This window comes from Lissotriton vulgaris, chromosome 4_1 (assembly GCF_964263255.1).
Source record: "Lissotriton vulgaris chromosome 4_1, aLisVul1.2, whole genome shotgun sequence".
In the NCBI taxonomy this organism is placed as follows: domain Eukaryota; kingdom Metazoa; phylum Chordata; class Amphibia; order Caudata; family Salamandridae; genus Lissotriton; species Lissotriton vulgaris.
Genome location: NC_141691.1, coordinates 159,908,607 through 159,932,842, shown reverse-complemented (window position 1 = coordinate 159,932,842; position 24,236 = coordinate 159,908,607). Strand labels below are relative to the sequence as shown.

Genomic DNA, 24,236 nt, shown 5'->3' with positions numbered 1-24,236 from the left:
TGATAAAAATACATTTCTGTGGCTAGAGTGCACTTCAGTTTAATGTACAACAACATTTACAAGACTATTAGTTCCTGCGCAGAGATGGCTGTGTACCACCTCCTTGTTTTTCTTTAAAAGGCCTGAAAATTATGGCCTTTAGAAGTGTCCTTGAGTACCTGAGATCCAATTTATGAAGTCTCCAACTTCATACCCTTTGGCTCCACTACACTCTGTTGACCTTTCTCTTCACTTTGATACTGTGCATCACAACCTAATTCCTAATTTCAGCTTGTCAGGGATGGGTCTGGCTGCTACCCACCTCTCCTGTCTCTCTGCTTATCTTTCTTCTGCTCTGGCTTGCCTTGAGCTCTGATGCACATATGTCACTTTGCCATGAGATTATGAATGTCACCACATACACAAATCCATGTGCTCAAAAGTACGTTCTCCTTGTCTGCTGCATCCATTCTATAAATACTTCCCTTCTGAGTTCTATTGCAATTCGTTGTCCCTTATCCATCTGCCTGCATCTTAGAGTAGCTATATATAATGGAACAAGGATTAAAACTTATTAAGTAAGTTCAGGTTGCTACTATCTAGATAACAGTGACAAATATGTAATTCATTACCTTCTGCTTCGACAAGTGTATGATAAATGCTTAATTCTAATACCCTAATGGCTGTTTGTTTCCAAATGAAACCTCACGTGTGTGAAACCACTGCTGTTGGGTTCTGGCATGACACCCATCATCTTTAGGATTAATGTCTTGCTGTGTTCCTAGTTATTTGTGGTCTTTCGGCTGCATTCAGCATTCTGCTCGCCAGGTTACAATTCATGGGTTTGTTACAGTGCCAATGGGGCCTGCCAGAAATTGGGGTAAATAATTTGGAGCATGATGATACCTACCAACTTAATAAGCGCAATTGTGGGTCAAGTTTGTGCTATATAAAACTTCGGGGAAGAAAACAGAGTTCTGAGAGAGCATCTGCTCAAACCTTGGTAGCTAAGGTACAAACCGCATCCAATCCCCAGAAAAAGTGCATGTTAAGGTCAAGCAGTACCAACAACTTTAAAGTAAAATACATAATAAATTAAAATTCCCAAACCAATTTAGGAAAAATATAAAAAATGCAGTAAGAAAACTGACACCAAGTTCATTAAAATAGGACAAGAGAGAATGCATAACAAAATAGGACACAAATTACCTAGAAAGTAAAGTGCTGTTTGAAAACAACAGTCTGGGGTTGACCTGAACCTAAGCACAGTTTCAGGCCGACCACAGTAGGGATAGGTCAGACATACCAAGGGGGTTGCCTCAGTGAAAGTTTTTAGACTATTCCTCTTTGTCATTGTCGAGTAGGGGCTGAAGCTGTTGGTTTTGGGGCCAAAAGCTCAGAGATGGAAAAAGCTGGATTACATGGCTACTGAGCATGTTTAGCAAGTCTGATTTGCTGCTTCACCACGATCTAAGGTTTTTACCTTAGGACTTAGTCACTTTTTGAAAGTCAAAATCCTAGGGCCGGGTAAGCCTGGGCATTGTAGGCTGGAAAGACTTCACAATGCCAATTGTGACACCATGTGGTCCCACCAAACCTGTTTTCAGGGTGACAAACTGTTCTCAGAAGGAAAAGCATAATTTGTATGTATTTGCCTAGGGTTCTACCTTCCTGGGTATTCACCTTTTCTCTATTCTCCATAGATGCAAAAAATAATGAACTTCTACTTTTCCTCGACTGCTGGGAAAGTGACCTCTGGCCAGTCCTGCAGCCGATCGATCCTAAGGGCAGACTGATTTTAGGCACTATATCTCTCTTCAGCCAGGTCTCCTGCAGGATCTAAACCCGTGTGGACATTAAAAACAATCTGATTTATTATTTTAATGTTTGAAATGTACTAAACGTCATGATTTTTAATAGGAAATATGAAATGGAAAACATATTTTATGTAGATGTAATTTTATTCCAATGGCGAAAAATGTATTGTGTGTATATTAGTGTTTTTATGGAGGAATTGCAATGGTTTAAATTAACTATGCTAAAAAAAAAACTACTACTTAATACTGTGTGGTCAGTTGTGCCCTCTTCAGGATGATTCTATCTGCTTCATGTGTACCCTAAGATGCCCACCGGGAAGCCACATACTTGACTTTTGGGCAGCAGTTCAGGCTCCTGGAAGCCAGGCATGAGTTCTTGAATCAGACCTTCTAGCAGGAGTCAAGTCTTCATCCAGCAGGGCCTTCTTCGAGTGGTGTCTTAACAGGTTCAGGAATGCTCTAAAGAGATAGTGATTGAGGTGCCAGGTTTATTCTGTGAACTAGCCACTGATTAGAGAAATACTGCCATCCAGGCCCAACATTTCCTGCAGGCTCCCTCTCCTTTTGCAGACGTCTTCTTTGCGTACTGCAAGATTACCCAGGAGCCCCTGATTAAGGATTGCAGAACTTTCCTAACAATACGCAGGCCAGTCAACAACTTCTTAGCCACTCCCTATTTCGATGAGCTTTGCTTCCACATGAGAGGGTCCAAATAGGTTCTCTCCCACTATGTGAGTGTAGTATTGCTGTCTAGGAAGGTCCATGGAATAATTTGGAGAAGCCTCCCCCCTCCATCTCCAAGTGAAAAGCAGTTTTTCTATGGATGTACTTTGTTCTGACTGCTGTTTATGTGCTCTCATAGATACCTACTCCCTGCAGAGTGGTCAGGAGTTAATGCCACCCTGATCTTCCTGTGCTCAGAAGCAGCAGTGTCTTCTAGGCCAGGCTTATGAATTCTCCCAGCCAAGGATGCATATTTTAGCTCTGGAAGTGTGTTGAGTGGCAGAACTGTCTTTAAGCCAGTTCTAGCTCATGCATTGTAAAGTACATTTTTATAAAGTTACATTTTCAGTCAAGTTATCAAAAATGTAATTTCACAATTTAATCAGATTTTGAAAAATAGTTACTAATATTTGCTTTGCTAGCATGAACCTTGCTACCATTTTCTTAGGTAGCGATATACAATTAAGTATTTTAATCCCCCGTAGGTCCTGTGTGTTAGAAAATACTGTTGCCACTGTGTAGTTGTAGTTAGGACCTAGTTACCATAGTTTTTGGATTTGCTTCTAACTTTGGTGCCGTTTCACGAATCTTCCTGAACTATAAATAAAATAATCAGCACTGTTCTGAAAAGTTTCAGAAAAACGTAGGAGGTCCAAAACACAATTTCCCCACGCAATTTTCTATAAGAAAATTTAACAGTGATACTGCGAAAATGGTTTAGCAGAATTACACCACCTGACATTAATGACAGCAACACTGTGCATGACAGGCCGTGAGTTATAGTGTCTTGAAATAACTATTAAGTGTAGAATGTAAGTGTTTTTTTGCCCTGTATCATTTTGATCTTATTTTACCTGGATCTAAAAAGTTAAACATTTTAGGATTTGATGCAGGTATAACTTTTCGACCCCAGGTTATTCAGCAGATTTTGTCTTCAGCTTTGTAACTTATAAATGTCCATAGTTTATTGTGAGTTTTAAAGGCATTGTTATACTCACAGCTATTAATGTGCATCTAAACCTTTTTGATTATGGCCTACCCATGCGTTGTTAATTAACTTTAAGGTAGCACAGATTGATGTTTTATGTATAATAGAGGGGCTGAAAATAAGAAAACGGTTCTTAAAAACCAGACACTGACCCCTCTGTCTATCAGTACAAGGCAGGGTAATATTTTGAATGTTTTTTAGACTGTGTCTAGCAGCCAGTGAGGATTTCTAGCACCAAAATGGGTAACTCTCTCCAGCTAACTAGCTGATAACTTGCAGATATAATTCATGTTTTTTTTTGTTTTGTATTATGGCTCTTGGAGTACCTGCATTCCTTGGTCTTGATTGTAAAACACATTTACTGCAGTTCCTAATGCTCGCTTCTCTCTTCCTTTTTGACTTCTAAGGTTTTTTGTTTTTGTTTTATGTCTTCTTATATAGCGCTCGAATCACCGGGAGGCATCTCGGCGCTTGCATTGGGAACCCGTCCTGGCTTTTCCCTGTGAGATAGCCCCTACAGGGCATCCCCAAGGTGAAAGCCAGGCATCCCGCCGCGGGGGACCGTTGTAGAGATTAAGCAAGCTAATGCCCAGAGTTGCAGAGTGTCCATGATTAGTGTAGGCACCGAAGCGAGAATTATCGAGTCCGTGGACATTTGGGCTCAAGACCCTGCCGCGTCGGGAATTGAACCCTGGTCCCAAGTCTGACCTCTGCTTCAGGGTCTGCCTGCTCTAACCAGTGAGCCACACTTCTCCACTGGCGAGGTTGCTCTCAATGCTCCACATCAGACCCCAACGAGGAAAGATACAATTGTTTTGATTGGTTTCACCATTCAAATTCTCTGATATGAACATTTATTTTGGGGTCTGGCTAGCCCTCTTCGGCATTGCATGGCCATTGAATAGCCAGACTAGTATGGATGCCTGTTCAAGTCTCATGTTTTCATCTGTAGCACTGATTAGTTACTGTGAGAAAGAGGATTATTAGTTGGGGGAGATGCGAGTCCTCATTAAGTAATAATGTCATAATGCCGTACGAGGTTCCGTTAGGTCTCAGTAATGTAAACCGGAGCTTAACCCTTGGTAGATGTAGCACAGAACAGACAAGCTTAACTTAGGAGAAATGTGCAATACATTTATCAGTTCAAAGTAAACCACAACACAATAAAACTCCCACTCCAATTTGTAAAAAATACTGTAAAACTTCATGAACAAACAGACTCCAAAAAGGATAAAAAATCTGATGTAGGGCTGTATGGAACCAGAGATATGATTTTTAGACTTTTAAAGTCAAAATAGCGCCTAAATGCGCAGAGCACCAGTCACGGTTATCCGGTCGTGCTAGACCAGGTCAAAGTAAAAAGTTAAAGCCATCCATGAGCTACTGCTCCAGGTTTGTCCTGGTGCAAGATTTACCTTCTGACCTTATGGATAAAAGTTCTTCTCAACAGGTTGTCGGTGGAGCTAAAGTAAGGTTCGAATAAGGTGGCCTCATAAACTGCGGTTTCCCTGTGAGACCATCGGCGTCTGCGGGAACCTTGATGCAGTTGATAGCAGGAAGCTCTGGGCAGGAAAGGTCCAGAATCTGTGCTCAGGAAGGTATTATCAGTGGTTGTATGCTGTTCGATGTCTGCTTCAGTGAAGTACGTCTATGCTCAGACTTACCAACTTTTGTGTAAGTCAATCATTTCAGTGGGGGAAACTGGCGAGTTGACTCCGACTTGCGAGTCAGTGGCTGAAGCTTTAGCCTAGTCTCTGCTAGTTATCTGGGTGGAAAGTTGTTCTTTTTAAGTGTCCAATTTTGCATGTTTTGTGGTCAGAGGAGTGCATTCTTAACACCAGCCACGGGTGCAGGACCTATTGGGTACGTCTTGGAAGTTAGGATTCGCTTTACCAGAAGCCGCCATCAGGATCCAGGGCAAATATTGCAACTGGTCAGGTGGGCTTTTAAAAATAAAAATAGACTTTTTGCACTTTTGTGACCCTGTAGCTTAACAGGAGATCAGCCAACGGACCCTTTGAGTGCACTTCTTTGTCCTGGGTGCAAGTTGGATCAGGTCCAGCCCTTGGGGGTTCTCTCCATAGGTTCAACAGCAGGTGCAGTAAGTCAGTCTTTCAAAGGTCCAAAGGTGTTCTCAAGAAGGTATCTAAAGATGCCACGTTTATGCCTGGTACTAGCTTGTGGGTGAGGGAGACTCCAATAGGGAAAACGTTCCATGGGGCACACCTACCCACTTTGACTTAATTTCCTCAGGGTTTGGCCCTAAACAATCCTACAATGTACTGTTCTGCCGAAACCCAGTTTGGCAGAAAATTTCTTCCACTGGCAAAGCTCTAGGCACACCTGTGAGGTCTATGTAAGGGAAATGAGAAACTCCTCTTCTAAACCTGTTCTGAAACAGCCCCCATTAAATGTAATGAAGCAACCCCATGTAGTCTGTGGCACAGCCATCCTTGCTAAAGTGAAACACGGGTAAAGGGCCTTTTTCACTGTAAGGGCACATAAAAACATTACATATATATGCCCTACTTTTAAATACTATGCCGCATGCCTTAGGGCTGAGAATGTCTAATTTAGGTGTGACCTACTGCTATTTAAAAGGAAAATTTAGGCCTGTTAAGGGTGATTTTGCGAGGTTGAAATGGCAGTTTTAAAAATGCTCAGCTAGGCTTCTGCTACAGTCCTAAAGTCATTCTTTACATGGTCACTTTAGTGGAGGCACAATAGATGCTGCCGTACACTTGTGAAATTTAACTTACAGGTCCTGTGCACACTGGGTAGCATATAGTAGGGACTTATAGCTAAGTTAAATCTGCCAATCATGGATTTTAATAATTTCAGCACAGTTTTTAGAGGTGCCGCACATGCGTTGGGGCCTGGCTAGCACCTACATCATTCCCCCGAAAAATTTAGGGTCATCAATCAAAAAAAGGCATTTTCCTACATTTATCCTTAACAATTCTGAGCAGTATTTGGCCTTGGCCTTGTCCACTCCCACAGACTTCCTGTGCACTCCAACCTATCGCATGTTATCAATACGTCAACACTCCCCTGTTCCTCCTCACAATCTGGATTATTTTCTCTTCATGCATGCTAATACTCAATCCCCACTAGATGCCCTTGGCCCCCAGGAAGCACATAGTGAATTATGGCCACTGAAACTGACATGAGTCTTGACATTTCTGTTAACATCCACTCTCCCAAATCCTAGATTTTGGCCTCGCTGTCCACCACTAAATATCCGCGTCCTTTTAATGTGGTTTCTTCTGCGGGGCTTAGCCCACTCATTGGTTTCAGTGGCTGTCACTGGTGCCCTTTCTGACTAATGTCTAAAACCACACATAAATTCCCATTTATAAAATATATTTTTTTTGCTGTGAAAACGAATTGTCTGACACAGATTATTCCAATGTCAAGACACCTGACCAGTCTGATCTCGGCCTCTCATTTCAAGTTATTTAAATTAGACCGTGTTTAAATGTGTTCAACATTGAAGTCACCTAGGACCACCTAGGGTCCAATATTCTGTCTGGCCCATCCCACCTTTCCAAAGGAAACGTCAATCAAAATTGTTCAAACTTAGTGCTTTGTATAATGTATTGCAACACTTAGAAACACAATTGCAACACAGAGGTCTAAGCGACCGAAATATAAATTCAGATCTCAGGTTACATGTGGCAATAAATATAATTTACAATAGAAGTCTGCGTGTATCTACGTGCGGTGATTGACCGTGCATTCACCTGTAACACTTTGCATTCTGTATAATCTTAATTGGAGTAAAACACTGCCCACTAATGCTCCTTCTGAGATTCAGCCATTCCTAATTCAGAAGCTCACCTCAAGAGTTCTTTTTTGCTGCATCTCAACCATACTTTGTTCAATGAGTCTTTAGTATATGTGTAAAAAGAATTTCTCAAATCCAGGCCAATATAGGGCAGTCCTTTTTCACACTAGAGAGTAATTCCTTCCCTTTAAGATGAGCACTTTTCGGGTTGTCACCTCAGCTGCATGACCACCCTAGCCTCCTTTGGCATGGCTCTGAATCTTTTCTTTATTAGTGTTTGAGCTGTTGTAAATGAAAAATCAGAGTTGAAGCTATAGGTGTGCAGGCTATAGACGACCACAAGCGTGATCAAAATGCCCTTATTTTTCTGTCTCTGCCACATTAGCTATATTCCATGCGTACCAGGAAGTAATGTTCTCTGCATAGAAATCCAAAATGCTATGTAATGGCATATTCATCACATCCCTCACACAAGTGACCCGCCAGCACGACCTGAACATCATCTCCTACGCCGACGACACCCAGCTTATCCTCTCCCTCACCAAGGACCCGCACACCAAAACCACAACCCGCAAAACCAACATTCACGAGGGAATGAAGGCCATCGCCGAGTGGATGGGGAGCAGCCGTCTGAAACTGAACTCTGACAAGACTGAGATCCTCATCCTAGGTCCGACTCCCTCCTCGTGGGACGACTCCTGGTGGCCGACCGCACTGGGAGCAGCTCCCAACACCCACGGACCAAGCACGCAACCTAGGATTCATCCTCGACTCTGCCCTCTCCATGTCGAAACAGGTCAGCGCCATCGCCTCCACCGGCTACAACACCCTCCGCATGCTTCACAGGATCTACAAGTGGATCCCGACCGAAACAAGAAGAGCAGTGACACAAGCCCTCGTCAGCAGCAGACAGGACTACGGCAACGCACTCTACGCAGGAATCTCGGCCAAACACCTGTGTCGACTACAACGCATCCAGAACACCTCGGCCCATCTGATCCTCAACGTCCCCCCAGCCACATCACCTCCCACCTAAGAGACCTGCACTGGCTCCTCGTCAACAAGAGGATCACCTTCAAACTCCTCACCCACGCACACAAAGCATTCCACAACACCGGACCAGCCTACCTGAACGACACTCAACTTTTACAGCCCCGCCCGCCAGCTCCACTCCGCCAGCCTCGCCCTTGCCGCCATCCCGCGCATCCAACGAATGACCTCCGGTGGCAGATCCTTCTCCGTCCTCGCCGCCAATACCTGAAACACCTTCCCCACCCACCAACGACAGACCCAAGACCTGCTCACCTCCCACTCAGCACCTTGAGACCCTAAAGGGTGAGTAGCGCGGTTTACAAATTCTCTGATTGATTGATTGATCCCTTCTATTGAATAGCCCTTGCTCAGACTCTACTATGAATCTCTAGGTATACCTGGAACTAATAACTGGGTTTAGTAGTGAGTGATCCATGGAGCTAAGGACCTAAATTAGACATTCTCCATTAAGGCTCCAGTGAATTAAGTGCCTATGAAGTCTACAGTACATAAGCCAGTCTTTGGGCAGTTGGTTTCTGTCTTTAAGTGGTCCTGGTTGAGGCTTTAATTGATTCTCTATCTCAGATGATGCTTTATCTCTGTATTCGCCAACGGTTGTACAATTACACATTTGTTTATTTACAATAGAAACATTGACAATATATCCAAGACTGCAGGTGATCTGGATTTGGGGTTTCTCGTCAACGTCACAACTCATGCATTGCTGCTTTGCACATGTGCCTGTATGATAAATTATCTCTCTTAATGACTCCTTACATAAATGAAAGTGATTTCACTGTATGTATCAAACAGTCCGTGAGGCATGGTACTTTAATTCAATTAGACCACCTCAGTCAGTGTTTTACCTGTGTTTGACGTACCCTGTACATCATTATCCCTCAGGACAAAATTCAATGGCAATTTGTTTAACATGATTCACAACAACCAAGTCTGGTTTTCTTCTGGATATATTTTGTAGCACTTCACTGCCATAGATGCACATCCCCTACATGGTATAAACACTTATCAAGTGTGGCAACTTATCTAATACGATCTGCAGTAGATTCACTGGGAGTGGGATTTAGGGATAACGGCATTGATTTTAAGGTGACGTAAATATGTGGACAGGATCCAATATTGCGTTTTAGAACAAAAGCTATATTTCCTGTATTCCTCGTCAAGAAGCCAATGCAGCTTGCTTCACCCTTTGCCCCTGCCAGTGCTGCCAATGACCGTACCAACACAAACCAGTACCAACACAACTTCTGATCATCACATTTCTACAAGTGTGACAATTCAGACTATAAGAATGGCTTAGGAGCCAGGTGTTCATTTTTAATTGGGATTGAAATAATAAACCGCGGTTGTTGTGTACTTCACTATATTAGACCAACAGCAACACCATGTGGCAGACTGTTACAATTGCTGGTGCTGACAATTAAGTGCCAGTGGTGAGCACTGGAAACTTCCATCTTAAATTAAGCACTGGATGGGAACCTATTAATGTACAATGCAATTCACAAATGTTGCCAATACAAAGTTTATTGTGTAGAGTAGTTAAAACCAAGACATTATAAAACATTTAAAAGGCATATTAGGCTGAGAAAATAGGAGAACGATGGGTCCGTGCAATAGCTGGCACTTGGTTCAAGTTATACAAGCATTTTTCATTACATTTAGGGTGTTTGACTATTTAAAATCTGGTATGAGAAAGCCAGTTTGAATTGTTTATACAGAAAGTAAAAATAGTTTTAAAATAAACCACAAAATGGTGTGAATGCATAACAGATGTTAAAACTCAAGTGCAAGGAGGTCAAACATTACTATGCCTAATGTCCAAGATGCAAGAACTAGGAATTGTCACTCTACAAAAATCCCTATGCTTGGTTGTGTGTTTTTTAAAAGGTCCTGCACATCTTTGAAAAATGTGCCTATTCTCGCCAATTCAAGGGGATCATGGTGCTAAAAGTCCAGTTCATTGGGTTGTTGCATGTTCTTATGCCGTGAGTTTAAAAAAAAGTGGCTTTAATAGGGTTCGCCAGCGTCGGACAACTGCAAAGTAGGTGTAAAAAGATTACAGATTTGTAGCCACAAAGTCTGCACTAGACTATCTTGGAAAACATTGGCCAGTTGGGGTTGAAGTCTTTAATGTTTAATGCCAGCATCCTTACTGTCAGAATTTGGGTCAGGCAAGCTTTCCCGATTGTGCAATTGAGATAAGATTGAGCCTGGAGGCCGACTTGGCTGTCGTTGTTGTATGATAGTGCTAGGGCCTTTAGTTGTGGGGTGGACTTAATATTTTCCAAGTCCACACACTTCGAAAGGAATTTGATCCGTTTTTTCAATATGCTTTTTAGTGCAGTATGCGTAAGTAACGGGGTGTTCAAGACAGTCAAGTTGATATGAAGGGTGGCTGCCGCCATTGTTATATAGGTGGACCACGGGTTATTGTTATGTTTGAATATATTTTGCAGGATAAATTTCAAGGTGCCTGGCGTCGCCGTGGTACATCTATAAAAGTACTTTAAGAAAGACCCCATACTGGACCATGCGATGCCCTCCAGGCCAAATTCAAGTCTCCCCAAACATCCCCTAATTTAAAAAGGCAATTTGAACACTCGTTTGTAGACTTTTATGCGTAGTTTTTCTATGGTTTTAATGAGTAGGCCTGAGAAGACCTCACTGCCATAAGTGACTACAGATGGTAATATGGCCCTGAGCACTTTTCTGATTGGGGCTGAGGTGGGGCTTTCAAGGGCTGTGTGTAATTGACATAGTCTAGTTGTTATCAGTTCCGCCTTATCCTTTCGGTGGTCCTTGTGTGCTTTAGATGCGCAGTTTGCAGAGAACCATGTGCCCAAGTAGTTATAGGATTTGGCTCCTGAGATTTTTGAGGGACTCAGAGACCAGTTGCTTCTTAAGTATTTTAGCGTCCTTCCAAAAGATAGCACCTTTGTTTTGATGGCGTTTACTGTCATTTTGTTTGTTATATTGTATTGGTGCAGAGAGTTTAATGCGATCTGTAGTCCTATTTTTTAATTGTCTAGCTGAACTATGTCATCCACGTATTGCAATATTGTGATCTTAGGTAATTCATGTGAAGTTTTATCACTACTTAATTTTATTTTTAAATTGGTTTGGGATAATTTTGGTCAGTTAATGGATAATGAAAATGCCATTGAAATACTCAGTGAATTCAGTATTGATGTTTGCTGCCACGATAGCTGGCAATTGTGGGACTAGTTTATGTGCCAGACCTTTAGTTAGCTCTGCTATTTAACCAACAGCACTTAGCAAGTTATTTATTTTTTTACTGTGTATTGATATAAGCAAAACTACTAGTCTCACAGTTCGAGAGATTCAGCAAATAGCAAGAACTGTGTGAAGTAGTCTCTAACGACATGGGCAAATTGTCAGCTACGTGTACCCATCAAATGGTAGACTAGTTGAATATGGATTGAAGTGGCATGAGTATGCTGAGGTACGCTTTATAGCCTGGATCTGGATAAAGAGCATTTTAAGATGGAAGCTTTAACCTATTTTTGAAAACACAGCAAAACGCCACCAGATTTGGGTGTTACGAAATTATCTCCTAACGGAATGATATTAATATTGTTAGCGCTTTTCTTAGTGCAAATTCGGGGCCTATGAAACACTATCTGATGTACTGAAATCCACAACTGAGGTTAGTCAACAAATCAATACATTTAAATTATGTGAAACGCATTAGGCTCAACAAGTAAGGCAGAATGGTTAAGTTTCAAATCTGTAGAGGTTAAAAAGGTTCACAAATTCAAATCATCAAATTAGTATCAATCAATAATAGTTACATGAATGCATTTAGTAATATGAAGTTCAAATCAATCAGTCATACAAGCAAAAGGTCAAATTAGTGTAATATTGTCTCAAATTGAAGTAAATTGGTTCTCTGACAAAGAGAGCACCCTGTGCTGTTTCAAAAGTAGACAGAAGCATTTTTGGAAAAGATGTGCTCTGCACTAGCTTAAATCGCACACTTCCAAAATTTGCTACAGCTATACATGGTTCCTATAAAATACTCTAATCTGGTTAAATCATATCGATAAAATCCAGGGCTCATTAGTTTCTTAGGGTACTTCACAAAGCAGATTCTCTAACGTCCTTAAACCTACAGTAAACTAGAGACATTGGACCAGCCTGTAAGTTCACTGTTGCAATTAATTAGGACATTCTGCAGTTGTCACATAAAGGAAAACACTTCACATGAGAAAGAAGACACTCCACGTTCATTAATTGCGAGATCAGCTTCTCCTAGCAAAAGAAACAAGATGGCAACCAAGTGTTAGCCTTTTTAAGATGCTCGCCTACATTAGTTCTGGCCAATCTAGACCTTAATAATACCCAATTAGTAGCACTTGTTCGTTTACATGTTACTGTAGATAAAATGCTAAACTTTTTATACGAAAAAAACCACCTTCAGTATAAATGTTTAATATTAAGGGTATGTTATGAAAGTGTTAGTAAATACTGTAAACCGAAACCGATCCTGATTCCTATTGTAGCAATCTCGAAGTGAATTTGAGCAGAAATAAGACAAAATCAAACTTTCTTGTGTAGTATACGAAATATATATTGTAGGTTACATACATGTCCATTTGTTTCAACCAGTTATTAGAAATTGCGATGTTATGCAATAAAAAACATAATGTATTAACATTTTATCTTCAGCCAATAAGAAGAAGGAAAAAGAACGCCCTGAGATCTCTCTTCCTTCAGACTTCGAACACACAATTCATGTGGGGTTTGACGCCATCACTGGTGAATTCACTGTGAGTACCCTTCCTTACGTTCTACCTTTGTACTAGTGTCTTATGATATTCAAGTATTTATTTGTTACTATAGAATTTCAGGCAGCAGTGTCAGGACAAAGCTATCCTTGAAAATTAGTTTTCTGATTCACAGATAAGCACACACAGCATCACATGTAGAGGGTAAATGTAGAGCATGCTTGAATGCATACTACTCTGTTCTGGGAATCACGACTGCATGCTTTACAGTAACATCTTCTGATAAGACACCAGAGTGAGCTCAAGTTTACTCCATTGCGATTAACATTTGGTCCCTCATACGCTGTCTAAATGCTCCATTGATAACAGTAAAGTAGTGCACTGGGCTGGAGAATATGCATTTTTTTAAGAGCAAACTCTCAGGATTTTTGTCGAAATTAAGTCCAGTTCCAGAAGAGAGTTCTTCGCTCAATAATTTGTTAAGCAACATTTTTGCAAACTAGAAAAATCATGTCTGTCTCTTACCTTTCCTGTGAAAAATACAGGTTTTATTTCTTAAAGAAAACCTATTTACTAATGTGTAATACAAATCCAGCAACATTATTTATTTCATCATGTAAAAATTCTTCACTGCTAATTGAGAAGTTCAGGAACAATTGAAAAAGAGCATGTTCAGTTGAACTGTAGTTCCTTGTGAGTAAATAATAGTCAACACATTTTCTGAAACATAAAATTAATACTGCCCTTATCTGATAAGCCAATATACCTGTTGTGGTCATTGTTTATGGCCATGATGTCTAATCTAAGTCAAGAAGTGCTGCACCCATGCCAGATTTCCCATATGTTCACACAAGGTACACGGATCAAATCTATACTGAAAATGATCTATTTACAAAGCGTACCAGTCCTAAATTCTGACATTAAACTGGCACTTGTGTACCTAAGTTGGATACCCCTGATTAACGGATTGCAGCGGATTGCAAGACATGCTTCTCGTTTGGGTGAATATTTCCAGTATCTACCATAAAAAAAGAGTAACAAAACCACTTATTGGTACCTTGGTTCTCTGATACTAAGTCTGTGCTAGCAGCACATACAGCTCTTCTTTTGGTCCTTATATTTATGTAAGTCTTCATACTATATAGGCACTGCACAGTCTCACAAATTCTGAAAAACGTAAATAAAGGTTGTTGATTTGGGGTGCTCCATGTTCCCCGAGACCCTCTCCTGTCACTGCTAATGCTGAAAAGTTTTTGTAACCACAAAGGGCAAGTGTTTGTTATAAGGTACACATTAAATGCGAATTAAATGCTCTATGGCTACAACACAATAGGATACATTTACCACAATGACCAGCTAGTAACTCATGCAGTATTACCGCAACCATCTTTCTTTAGGAATCCTATTGTCATGCCCTGATGATAATAAAGACCATCCTTTGTTCACCAAATGTAAGTGAGGTAGCTCACTGGCCTTAGACTAAAAAAACACTAGTGTGGCTAGTAATTTAGATTCATTGCATTTAAGCTATTACAAGACATTGTTAATCAAGGACAGTACACTAGAAATACACAATAAAGCAAACTTATTGTGGGATGTATTTCTTTAAGTATAAATGCCAGCCCAAAACTGTGAAGTAGAAGCCTTGTGCCAATAAAGTTCATGCTTTGTTCAAAGACAGATTGATAGACTTACAGCAACCAGGCATTTGGAAGTAAAAGGGCATCCTGTTTTAATGCCTTTCAACCTCAATGGATAAGCCTAACAACTTTCCGTATAGCTCTGCGAATACAATCATGATAGCGAATGCTTTACAAAATGTGTGGATATTGACGATTTGGTTCTAAATTACAAAGTCTTACAAAGTGAAACTAGGCCATTCTAATGATGGTTTGTGTTATAGCACAGTGTGACACTATAGGCAGAGGAGGCTTATCCTAGGTGATTTATGAAGGTCAAATTAAAACATTATGGATGATGTGCATTTTCAGAGCAAAGATTTTGGAAAGACCTTATCCAAAAAGTCAGTAGAAACAAATCCACAATCAATGACTCTTACCCTGCGAGATAACTGAAGGACTCTCGCTGAAAAAATATTTTATTTGGGCCAAAACAATATGAATGAGCAGGATCACATTTAATACAAATTTTAATTTCATTTCAAATTGAATAACTATTTTATTGTGTTCTGCAAGATTATGATTAGGCTTTCCTGTTTTCAGTTTCTATTTTGTGGTAAATTTAGGTGGGGGGTTTTCAGTGTTTTCAAGCAGTTTCAATACTTTAAAAAAGCTGTGGTTATCAGTGGTTACGCATTTTGACACCATTAAAAACATCTAAAACCGTGTTTTTCCGTTGTTTATGGAACTTTTTATTTTTAATATTGCTTGCTTTCTGCACTGATAGAGCATAATATATAGACATTGTACTTACAGTCTATATGAGATCTAAATACATTTTTACAAATCAAACTCATCGTAGTGCACCATACAATACTTCTTATGGGAGTCTTTGGCCATGCACACTCGCTCTTTCCTTCCCATGTAAACTTTATCTGGGGAAAGGCCCTCTCAACATTGGCACTTGAGATGGGCAATGCTAAAATAGCCAATACACAATTTTATAACTCTGGCCACTGACCTAGCTTTCGATGCCAATACTGATGCACCTGAAGATTGTGATTCACTGCAACAGGTTCTGCAACATATGCCTTGAACTGGGCGCATATGCCCTCTGTTATTAAAGCAGTCTAAAATGAAGCAGCACTTTTGAAACTCCAGAGAAAATGTCCCTTTACGGAGGGGATCTATAACTTGCGCAGATTGCCACAGTGAGGCTTCAATGACTTCAAATGCTATGGTTGGTGAAGGGCTATTTCTCATACATTGTAAAATAAAAGTTCCTGAATTACTCCTCAACATTTCTTTGCGTACCAAGTGGCAAGCACTATAACATGGAACATGTTGCAGTTCCAAAGTCACAAAAAATGTTGCCCAGCCTACGCTCAAGGAGATGTTTCACATCTAAACCAATTACGCTGAACACTTTGTAGACATGGGTGTTTTCAAACTCTAGTTGTTTTATTATGTCCACAACAGCAGTCATTCTTTCCTGTAAAAATCTAAGAATACAGTAGAGTTTACATTTGTTTGCATCACTATCAGTATGTGAGCAGAGATCCTCACATTTCTTGGCTTTGGCATCCTCACTCAGCAAACATTCTGTAAACGGTTGCCACGTGGAGAATACAGCATTCATTACCTCTAGGACTAAGAACAACCAATTAAATGGCACAGTTGGGATGACTCTTTCTTTGATGCCACACAAAGCACAAAATGAGAAATATTTGCATTTTAGTTTCTGCACATAACAAAACAGTGCACCAGAATAGACTACAAAGTCATTAGCATTCTTCATTAACTTTGAAGATTATAAAGATGCTCTCAGCATACCATCTAACAAGTGGCAAGGATCTCTTACAGGGCAGCACTTCAGCTCAGGTATCGCTTTTGACGGGTCATCACATACCTTTTTCATATACATAGCTGAGTCACTGCAAATACAAACAAAATCACTTAGTCTACGTTGAAATTGGTAAGAGCTTTTTGCAGCAGCATCCCAAGTAACACTGCATTCTATGTTTTCCGCAAGTCTGGTGTTATGTTTTCACCAGTATTCCAGATGCTTGGTGAGTGCACTCTTTTCACATATACCTGTCCCTTTACCTTGCATTGAATGTTTAAAGCCTGGGGTGTTTTGCAATTGCCCTACTATCAATACTGACTCACTAGAAAAGGGGGCTGATGTATCAAGGGTTTTTACCTATTCTCTTTGGGTAAATTTGATGGTACATATTGGGAAAGATTCTTATGAAACCTACATTTTCCTATCAGCGAAAGACTCAAACGTAGTCAAAAAATCAAATATGATTTTGATATTTCCTGATTCTCTACAGTTTATAATATAATTAAACAACACCTAAAACATGCTTCTAACCCCTGTATCTTTAGACCAAAGACCACAAAACTGAAAAAAGCGAAAGGAAGAAGAAACACTATTGTAGTGACATCCCTAAACAACAATAATCAAGCAGAATAATATTAGTCTAGACTACTGCTACCTTATATAACATAGTTACAATGTATTAGACCCTTCGGGAAGAAAAACAAATGTTTCTTCCACTCTTTTCTTTGAATGGCATTTAGTTTGTGGTTGTACAGGTTTTGTTTCCAGTGTTTAAATGTTTACACTGGTGGGGTTTTAACAGTTATTGTAGGTTAAACCTAAAACTGGACAGTCTAATTATGATGAATCATTTAATCAGAAAAGGCCTAGTATGATGTATTAGATGCACTTTAGGGGACGGGTAATATCTGCATATTCTGAAGTGTTGGGAACTCTTTGCATTGCCTATTGACTGGCAGTTTGCTATCTGATGCTTCACAAGTGGAAACCAACATAGCAATAGGGCTTTAACCCATTGTCCCTAAATGGTGATGTATTTTACAGAATTTGGAGTGCCATCAGAGAAACAGCTAGTTGCTTTCTTTGACATTCAACTAGTTATCTTGTTCAAATTGAATTGTGCCCTGGATAAATGTAGTATTGCTCTGCCTGGATGTCCTCTTTATATTTTCAGTAAGTGTGACACTGTGTTGAACAGAACATTAAGTATCTCTACTGTTGGTAAATACTGGAAAAAAGGGACTTAAAAAGTTCTTACTATCCAAAATCAAAATAATTAAGGGGCCATGTACTTAACAAAAGATGTCGCAGAAAATGATTCGCATTAGTCTTTTTGCTGTTTTTACTACAGCCCCTCAGAAAGATGAACCAGTATTGAAATAGTGTCCATGCAGTGGATCTGTAAGTGGAGCAAAGTGTAAGACATATGAGAAAAAAGGGATTCAGCAGAGGAGGGAAGCACTCGGCTAGTAGAAGAGTTGGGGTAGGAATGAAGGTGAATTGAATGAGGGAAATGGAAAAGAAAGGAAAAACTAAAGGGGAGGAAACTACTAAGTTAATTTATGGAGAGTCTATCATCACTACCAACCTAAGCATCTGGTCAGGTTATTAGGATGTGATCAGAGAGGGCTTTCATGACCTTGTTCACTCTAGACCCTAGACCTTGTCTTTCACATAAGGCATTTCCCACACTCTAGTGATCACACACAGTCTCTTTCTGCATCACATTGTCTTTGCTCTTAAAGTTTGGAAGTGCCTTACAAAGATGTTCTTCTCTGCATTCTAGTGATTTCAAATTCATGGGGAATTATGTGGCATATTGGTCTACAGATGTGCTAATGAGCTGTATTGTAGCACTTGGTTACAGCACAGTTGTGTGAACTCCTGTATTTAAGTTTTCAGCTTCAACACATAGTCATTTTTGCATGGCTGTCACAGCATTTTGCAAGTTATGGGGAATGGGCTTGTGAGCATCACCAATTAAACTCGAGTTTAGAAAATGTGGGGAAAGCCTTAAAAAATACTATGAAAATAATATTGTGGCCCAAGTGATATTATTTTTGCATAAAATCACTAGGATATCCTTTGTGGCATGTTGGCTCCTTTAAAAAAAAAAAAAAAAAAGAGTCCAATGCATGTTCAAATGCCAGGATATTCACACTTGGCTGATGTAAAAAGTAATTGTGTCCTGTGTAGAAGAGGTGGGCTTTCTTGGGGAATGTTTGGGAAAATTTCATCATAAGTAAAGAAAAAGATCCGGAATGGGTGTATTCCTATTATACCGAAGAAATGATACTTCCAAACTTTGAAACAACTGTGAATGTTTCTGACCTATTTGGTACCTAAACATTTCCCCACGAGACTGAGGAACTTCCCATGCTTCCGACCCATTGGTTCCACCTTCTTTTCGCCCTCTCAGTTGTCCCCCATTCTGTTTTAACTTTCTTTTCTTTCTTTATTTACGTTCATTACAGCCAGATCTCTATGGCTCACAGATGTTCACAGGGAAGCTCCCAGAGGTGCGTCACAGGCCCAAAAAAGAAGCTTGCATCAAAGTGCTTCTTTGAGATGTCATGGCACTTGCAACCGCAGGTTCATGTGTGTGCAGTAGATTTGTTGCTTGGCTTGCCCCACCTTATTTATCATTTAGCCCCTCCTTCCGGATACCCGTGTTGCACATTGTTTTGCAGAGACTCTCTTTGAAGTATCCCCATGTAAAATTGATTTAGATTGGGGGGGCCCGTAGTGTGCAGAGGCACAATGAGCGGGGACTTTTTCCCAAGGCTCTGAAATTAGCTACCGCTACATTGTACTTTGTTGCAATGTGAACTGCCATTGCATCTAAATTAAACAAACTATGTTATTTAATGTTAAACCTGCAGGTATCAGCAATTTGATCTGCATATAAATTCCATCCTTAGTCTTTAGATGATGGCAAACTCTTGCAAGACGATGGCGGTTCCATACTGTTTTCTGAGCTCCAATCTCCTTTTCCATACACATTCTCACAGGGGCTCAGAAAAGAGACTTACATGCTGGCAGTGTTACAACTCAGTGTTTCTCTTTTGTAAAATTAAAGACCACTCCCCTCTATGCAAGTTTGCACAGTATGTACCCCGTTTCCATATATACTGTTTGGATCTCTGCAAATTGATTTGTCTGGGGGAAAGACTATCTTTTTAACCAGAATGTAATAAACCAATTTGAACAACAATATATATTCTTCCTTACGTATTAATGATTTGTCACAGTCCCATAATGCACTGCGTTGTCCACCAACACAGGATCCTCATGTTCTTGTCTGCACTAATTCACGGGGGACAAAAAGCTAAGCCTTTAACCATTATTCCATTGGAGATTGAAGTTAATTTAAAACATGCTTCATGCACTTTTTCTTTCTGATCACAGTCATAACTACTTTATTTTGTTTTGTTTCCTTCACTTTCAAATCTGGTTTTAGCTCTGTGTTTGATGGCGAGAATGATTCCATCTGTAACTTTCGAATGCCGATAAATGTAGGCTGTCAATGAAAGTGAGCTCAAAGGTAGCATGGAATAACTTTGTATATAAATGATGCCTGAAGAGACCAAAGTAATGTGCTGAGTTGTCTAATGTTCTCTTTTCTGCCTCTTTCTTTTTTTTTGGCATCCTCAGGGAATTCCGGAGCAGTGGGCACGGTTACTCCAGACGTCTAACATTACTAAACTGGAACAGAAAAAGAACCCTCAAGCTGTCCTAGATGTCCTTAAATTTTATGATTCCAAAGAAACTGTGAACAACCAGAAATATATGAGCTTCACATCAGGAGGTAGGTGGATGCTGGGCCTTGGCCGGGGTTGGGAACTCTATAGAAGGAGAATGAAACATACATAAGCCCATCAGACGTTCGGTGAGAAAACATAGAGGCAATTCTTGGTCAAATAAGCTTTACTGATTTTGGTATCAACATACCAACGTATAATTTGGAATCTTATTTTATCTGAATGTTAACCAAATATGATCTGGGTTCTGTCTTGTTAATCCAATGTCATACAGGAGCAGTACCTACCCCTTCCCTTCCAATGTGTGCTCCTCTGCCCCATCCAAGACAGAAATCTTGCTTAGTCACTGATCAGAAAGTCACCTTCAACAGACAAGAAATCCTACTGGTCAAGCTTTGTCATCCTCACCTTAACCTTACTCACAATTAAGCCATCCCCTTTAAACAAGAGTGTCACATTAGACCCTGGAGCTAATTTTTCTTGGACTGTGGCAACATGTTTTGAGTTCATGAACGACTGGATAACCACACACAGTATAGAATTTGAGTAGGAGACATCCAGCAAGTAATCTTATCCAGCCTAAGGTTGATTGAAGTCTTGCAACTGTGTCCAGCTGGTCTTATTATGCCCACATTAGACTTCAGATTGAGCCTGCATCCAGTTCTAATATTTTACATTTAAATCTATAATGAAAGTACACAACTCTGTGAGAGGAGAAATGATTGCATTAGAGTTTCTTCTCGATTTTACCTTACTGGTCTATGTGGCTATTCGTTCCAGAGTGAATGACTTATAGATGAACTAATAGCGAACTGGCCAGTGTAATAACCATGAAATGCGAGACCTTTGTGTAATCTGATGGTCACAGGCCAGAATCCTGCGGATCCGCTCAGCCTCCCATATTTTCCATAATCTGCAAGCTAAGTGAATTGTTTATATATTTAAGAGGTATCTCTTCCCATTGGAAAGCCAGTAAGGTAGAACTCTCATTAAACACACATGGTGCGAAGAACATTGTGTGAAATGAAGGTGACTTGTCCTAATCAAAACTGAACTGTCTTTCATTCTTAGCTGATTGGTAACATTTGCATTTTAAATTAATTCCGAAAAGTATAATTGAGATTGATAATAGTTTCACGTGCCCTGACTACATGGGACATTTTTGTATGTGCAATAGGTGAATGGGCAAAACTGTTTTTGCTGGTATTTGCACACCCATAGATTTCAGTCTTCCCATGACACATCAAGTGAAGGTGTAACACAACAAGAAAACAATATATAGCCGATTCCTGGAATGGGACATTTACTAGCCCATGATACCATACTGTGAGAAAATGCAATGAAATAACAATTGTAATAATTTTCCGCAGATTGGTTCTAACAGGACAAGTACTTAACATTCAAGAACCCACTACATATTAGGTTAAACCCAAAACTTATAAAGACAATTTCCTTATTCACATGTATTCTCTGCTCATCTTACCATGCCAGGCAGTGACTTGGTGTACATGCTGGAATCAGGCTGACACTGCCATCTATGATAACCCATCATCCAAAAAACCAGACTGGAAACAGAACAGATAGTTCTCTCAAATCTCTCAACTCAGAAACAAAATTATTTCTAGAAAGAAACCACTAAAGGAACTTTCATGTGTGCCATTGCAAAATCTATTTACTCTAATCAATTTAGTTTCATAGAGGTTGGGAACCACGAGTTCATAAAATAATCAGTTGTCGGATATAGGTTCATGAACTGAAATGTTTCAAAACAAATACTTGTTGGAAATATATTTGGTGTAAAGGGCATCCAGTTTACCTGTTGATGTTTCCATGGTCTTAGACCAAGTTAACAGGGTTGTTTTATGGGTTAGTTTGACTATTCTTGCAGTCTCTGCTCATTTGGTTTGAGTCCAGATAGTTCTACATTCTGGCACCTGGGCCTGAGTACTGGTTGTGTGTTCTCCTATTATTTAAAAAAAATAGTCCTGTCGAAAAGCTTAATACAAGCCTCTCTTCTATTTTCCCTATACCTATGTTACCTTCCGAGAGCCCTTGATTTTATTTTCCACCGGCATAAGACAGAAAGAATCTAAACATTCTGTTTTGTGCACATGATTTATTTATTCTGTACCTCCCACCCTTTTGTTTTCAAAGAGGTCTCAAAGCTTAAAACTCCTATGAGGGGTAGCCGTATTTGAAAATTACTATGTAGAAAAATTAAGATAAAAAAAATATATATATATATTGTGTACAGGTACAAGGTGTACAGGTACAAGATACATGGTATCGAAAACTGCAAACAGTGGAGCTTGTAAACAGAGCAATAAAAATGATCAGTCGGATCTTGACTGGTGTGGAACATAAGTAGGCACCTACACATTTTGGATGTAAGCAAACATCAAACACCCCCACCCATCTAAACCATGCCCCGCCACCCTCTATGGTGCCAACAAAACACTTCCTATGGCTTTGAGTCTGCCCTGTAGTGAGAACAGAAAAAAGGGTCTCATCATAGTACACTCCTCACAGAGTTTTGGACAACCGTGCCATAAACATGTCAAAGCCCAGCCCAGGTGACGGGCTGCTGTCATCACAGATATCAACCTGGACATGTTCCAGTAGCGTACCCTAGGGCTGCGATATGCTATAGTTCTAGATATCCACCCGTTCTTCCTTATTCCTCAGCCCCACTGAAAAAAACACCTGGGACCAAGCAGTGACTGAGGGGACAGAAGACTGTTTCCACCTCATAGTGGCCGCACTCTTGGCTAGAAGGAGAGCTGGATCCTGAAATCTAGTTGCGGGCTAGTCAAGAGATAGGCGAGGGAGACGGCCAAGAAGCAGGCCCATTGGAGGGTCGGGAAGGAGAACGCCAGTCGGGGTTATCAAAACATTGCGAATCTAGGCCCAGCACTGCTGCAGGGAAGGGCAAGCCCAGAGCATGAGAGTGAGGTCCCCCCTGGGGAGCATACACTGTGGACAAGTCAGGGTTGACTTCAGGAAAACCCTGCAAATCCTAGCCGGTGTTAGAAAGACACTGTTGAGGATATTAAACTGTATATACTGTATACATAGAGCCCCACAGAACACCCTGCAGGAGTAAGCAAGTATCTTATACCAGTCCGAGTCTTAAAGTACAAACTAGGTCCCCCTCCCATGCCTTTCAGAAATTCGTAGAGCCTTCGAATAAGTTGTTCCATGTGCCTGCTATTTAAAATATTTATAAAACTTCATATGTGGGCGGCGTCACTTCCTGGATGTGAAACAACTGCCATAAAGAACGCCTAATACATTTTTATGTTATGAATTGATCAGGCAGGAGTTCGCACTCTGACACTGATGTAGCAAAGGTCATCCGCTCCCTGGTTCTGGTAGAGGTCCCCCACAGTGGAGAAGCCTGCCTCATTCCAAGACCTCAGGTGACCGAGCCGTAACCAACCCTTGACGGTCAGGACGCCCAACAAAGGGATAGCTGTAGCAAAAGAAGTGTGCCCTGTCATCAGTTTACCCACTCTAGCCAAACACGCTGTGGACACTCTAAACATAATGCAATAGGCCATTACGTTAATTCCCTATGGGACAGCCCTTTCTAATGGAGGGAAATGTGGGAGCAGCTGAGTATCCATAATCTTGGCAAAGATCTTATAATCGGTGATGAGAATGGAAAGTGGGAGATAAGAGCCAAGGTCCATCGGGTCTTTATGAGGTTTCAATAAGGTGATAATGGATGCAGCATTAACAGACGAAAGGAGAGAGCCAGCGTTGTAGTAGGCCTGGAACAAAGTTTGCAACTTAGGCATGAGTCCTATACAGAAGTGAACATAAAATTGGGTGGACAAACCTTTGGGCCCCAAACCTTGCCCTGTGGAAATTCCTTCCATCTAGAGCCAATCTCCTGGTTAGAGATGGGTCTGGAGG

The 24,236-nt window shown here is 40.5% G+C and overlaps 1 protein-coding gene across 2 annotated transcripts in view; it reads left to right on the top strand.

Moving 5' to 3' along the window:
- PAK3 (p21 (RAC1) activated kinase 3) overlaps window positions 1-24,236 on the top strand; it is a 355,050-nt gene that overhangs the window by 167,586 nt on the left and 163,228 nt on the right. For both annotated transcript variants that reach the window (XM_086918440.1, XM_086918439.1), the window contains exons 3-4: window positions 13,034-13,134; window positions 20,212-20,365. In XM_086918440.1, the coding sequence (XP_086774566.1) occupies window positions 13,034-13,134; window positions 20,212-20,365 (255 nt within the window). The remainder of the gene's footprint in view (window positions 1-13,033; window positions 13,135-20,211; window positions 20,366-24,236) is intronic.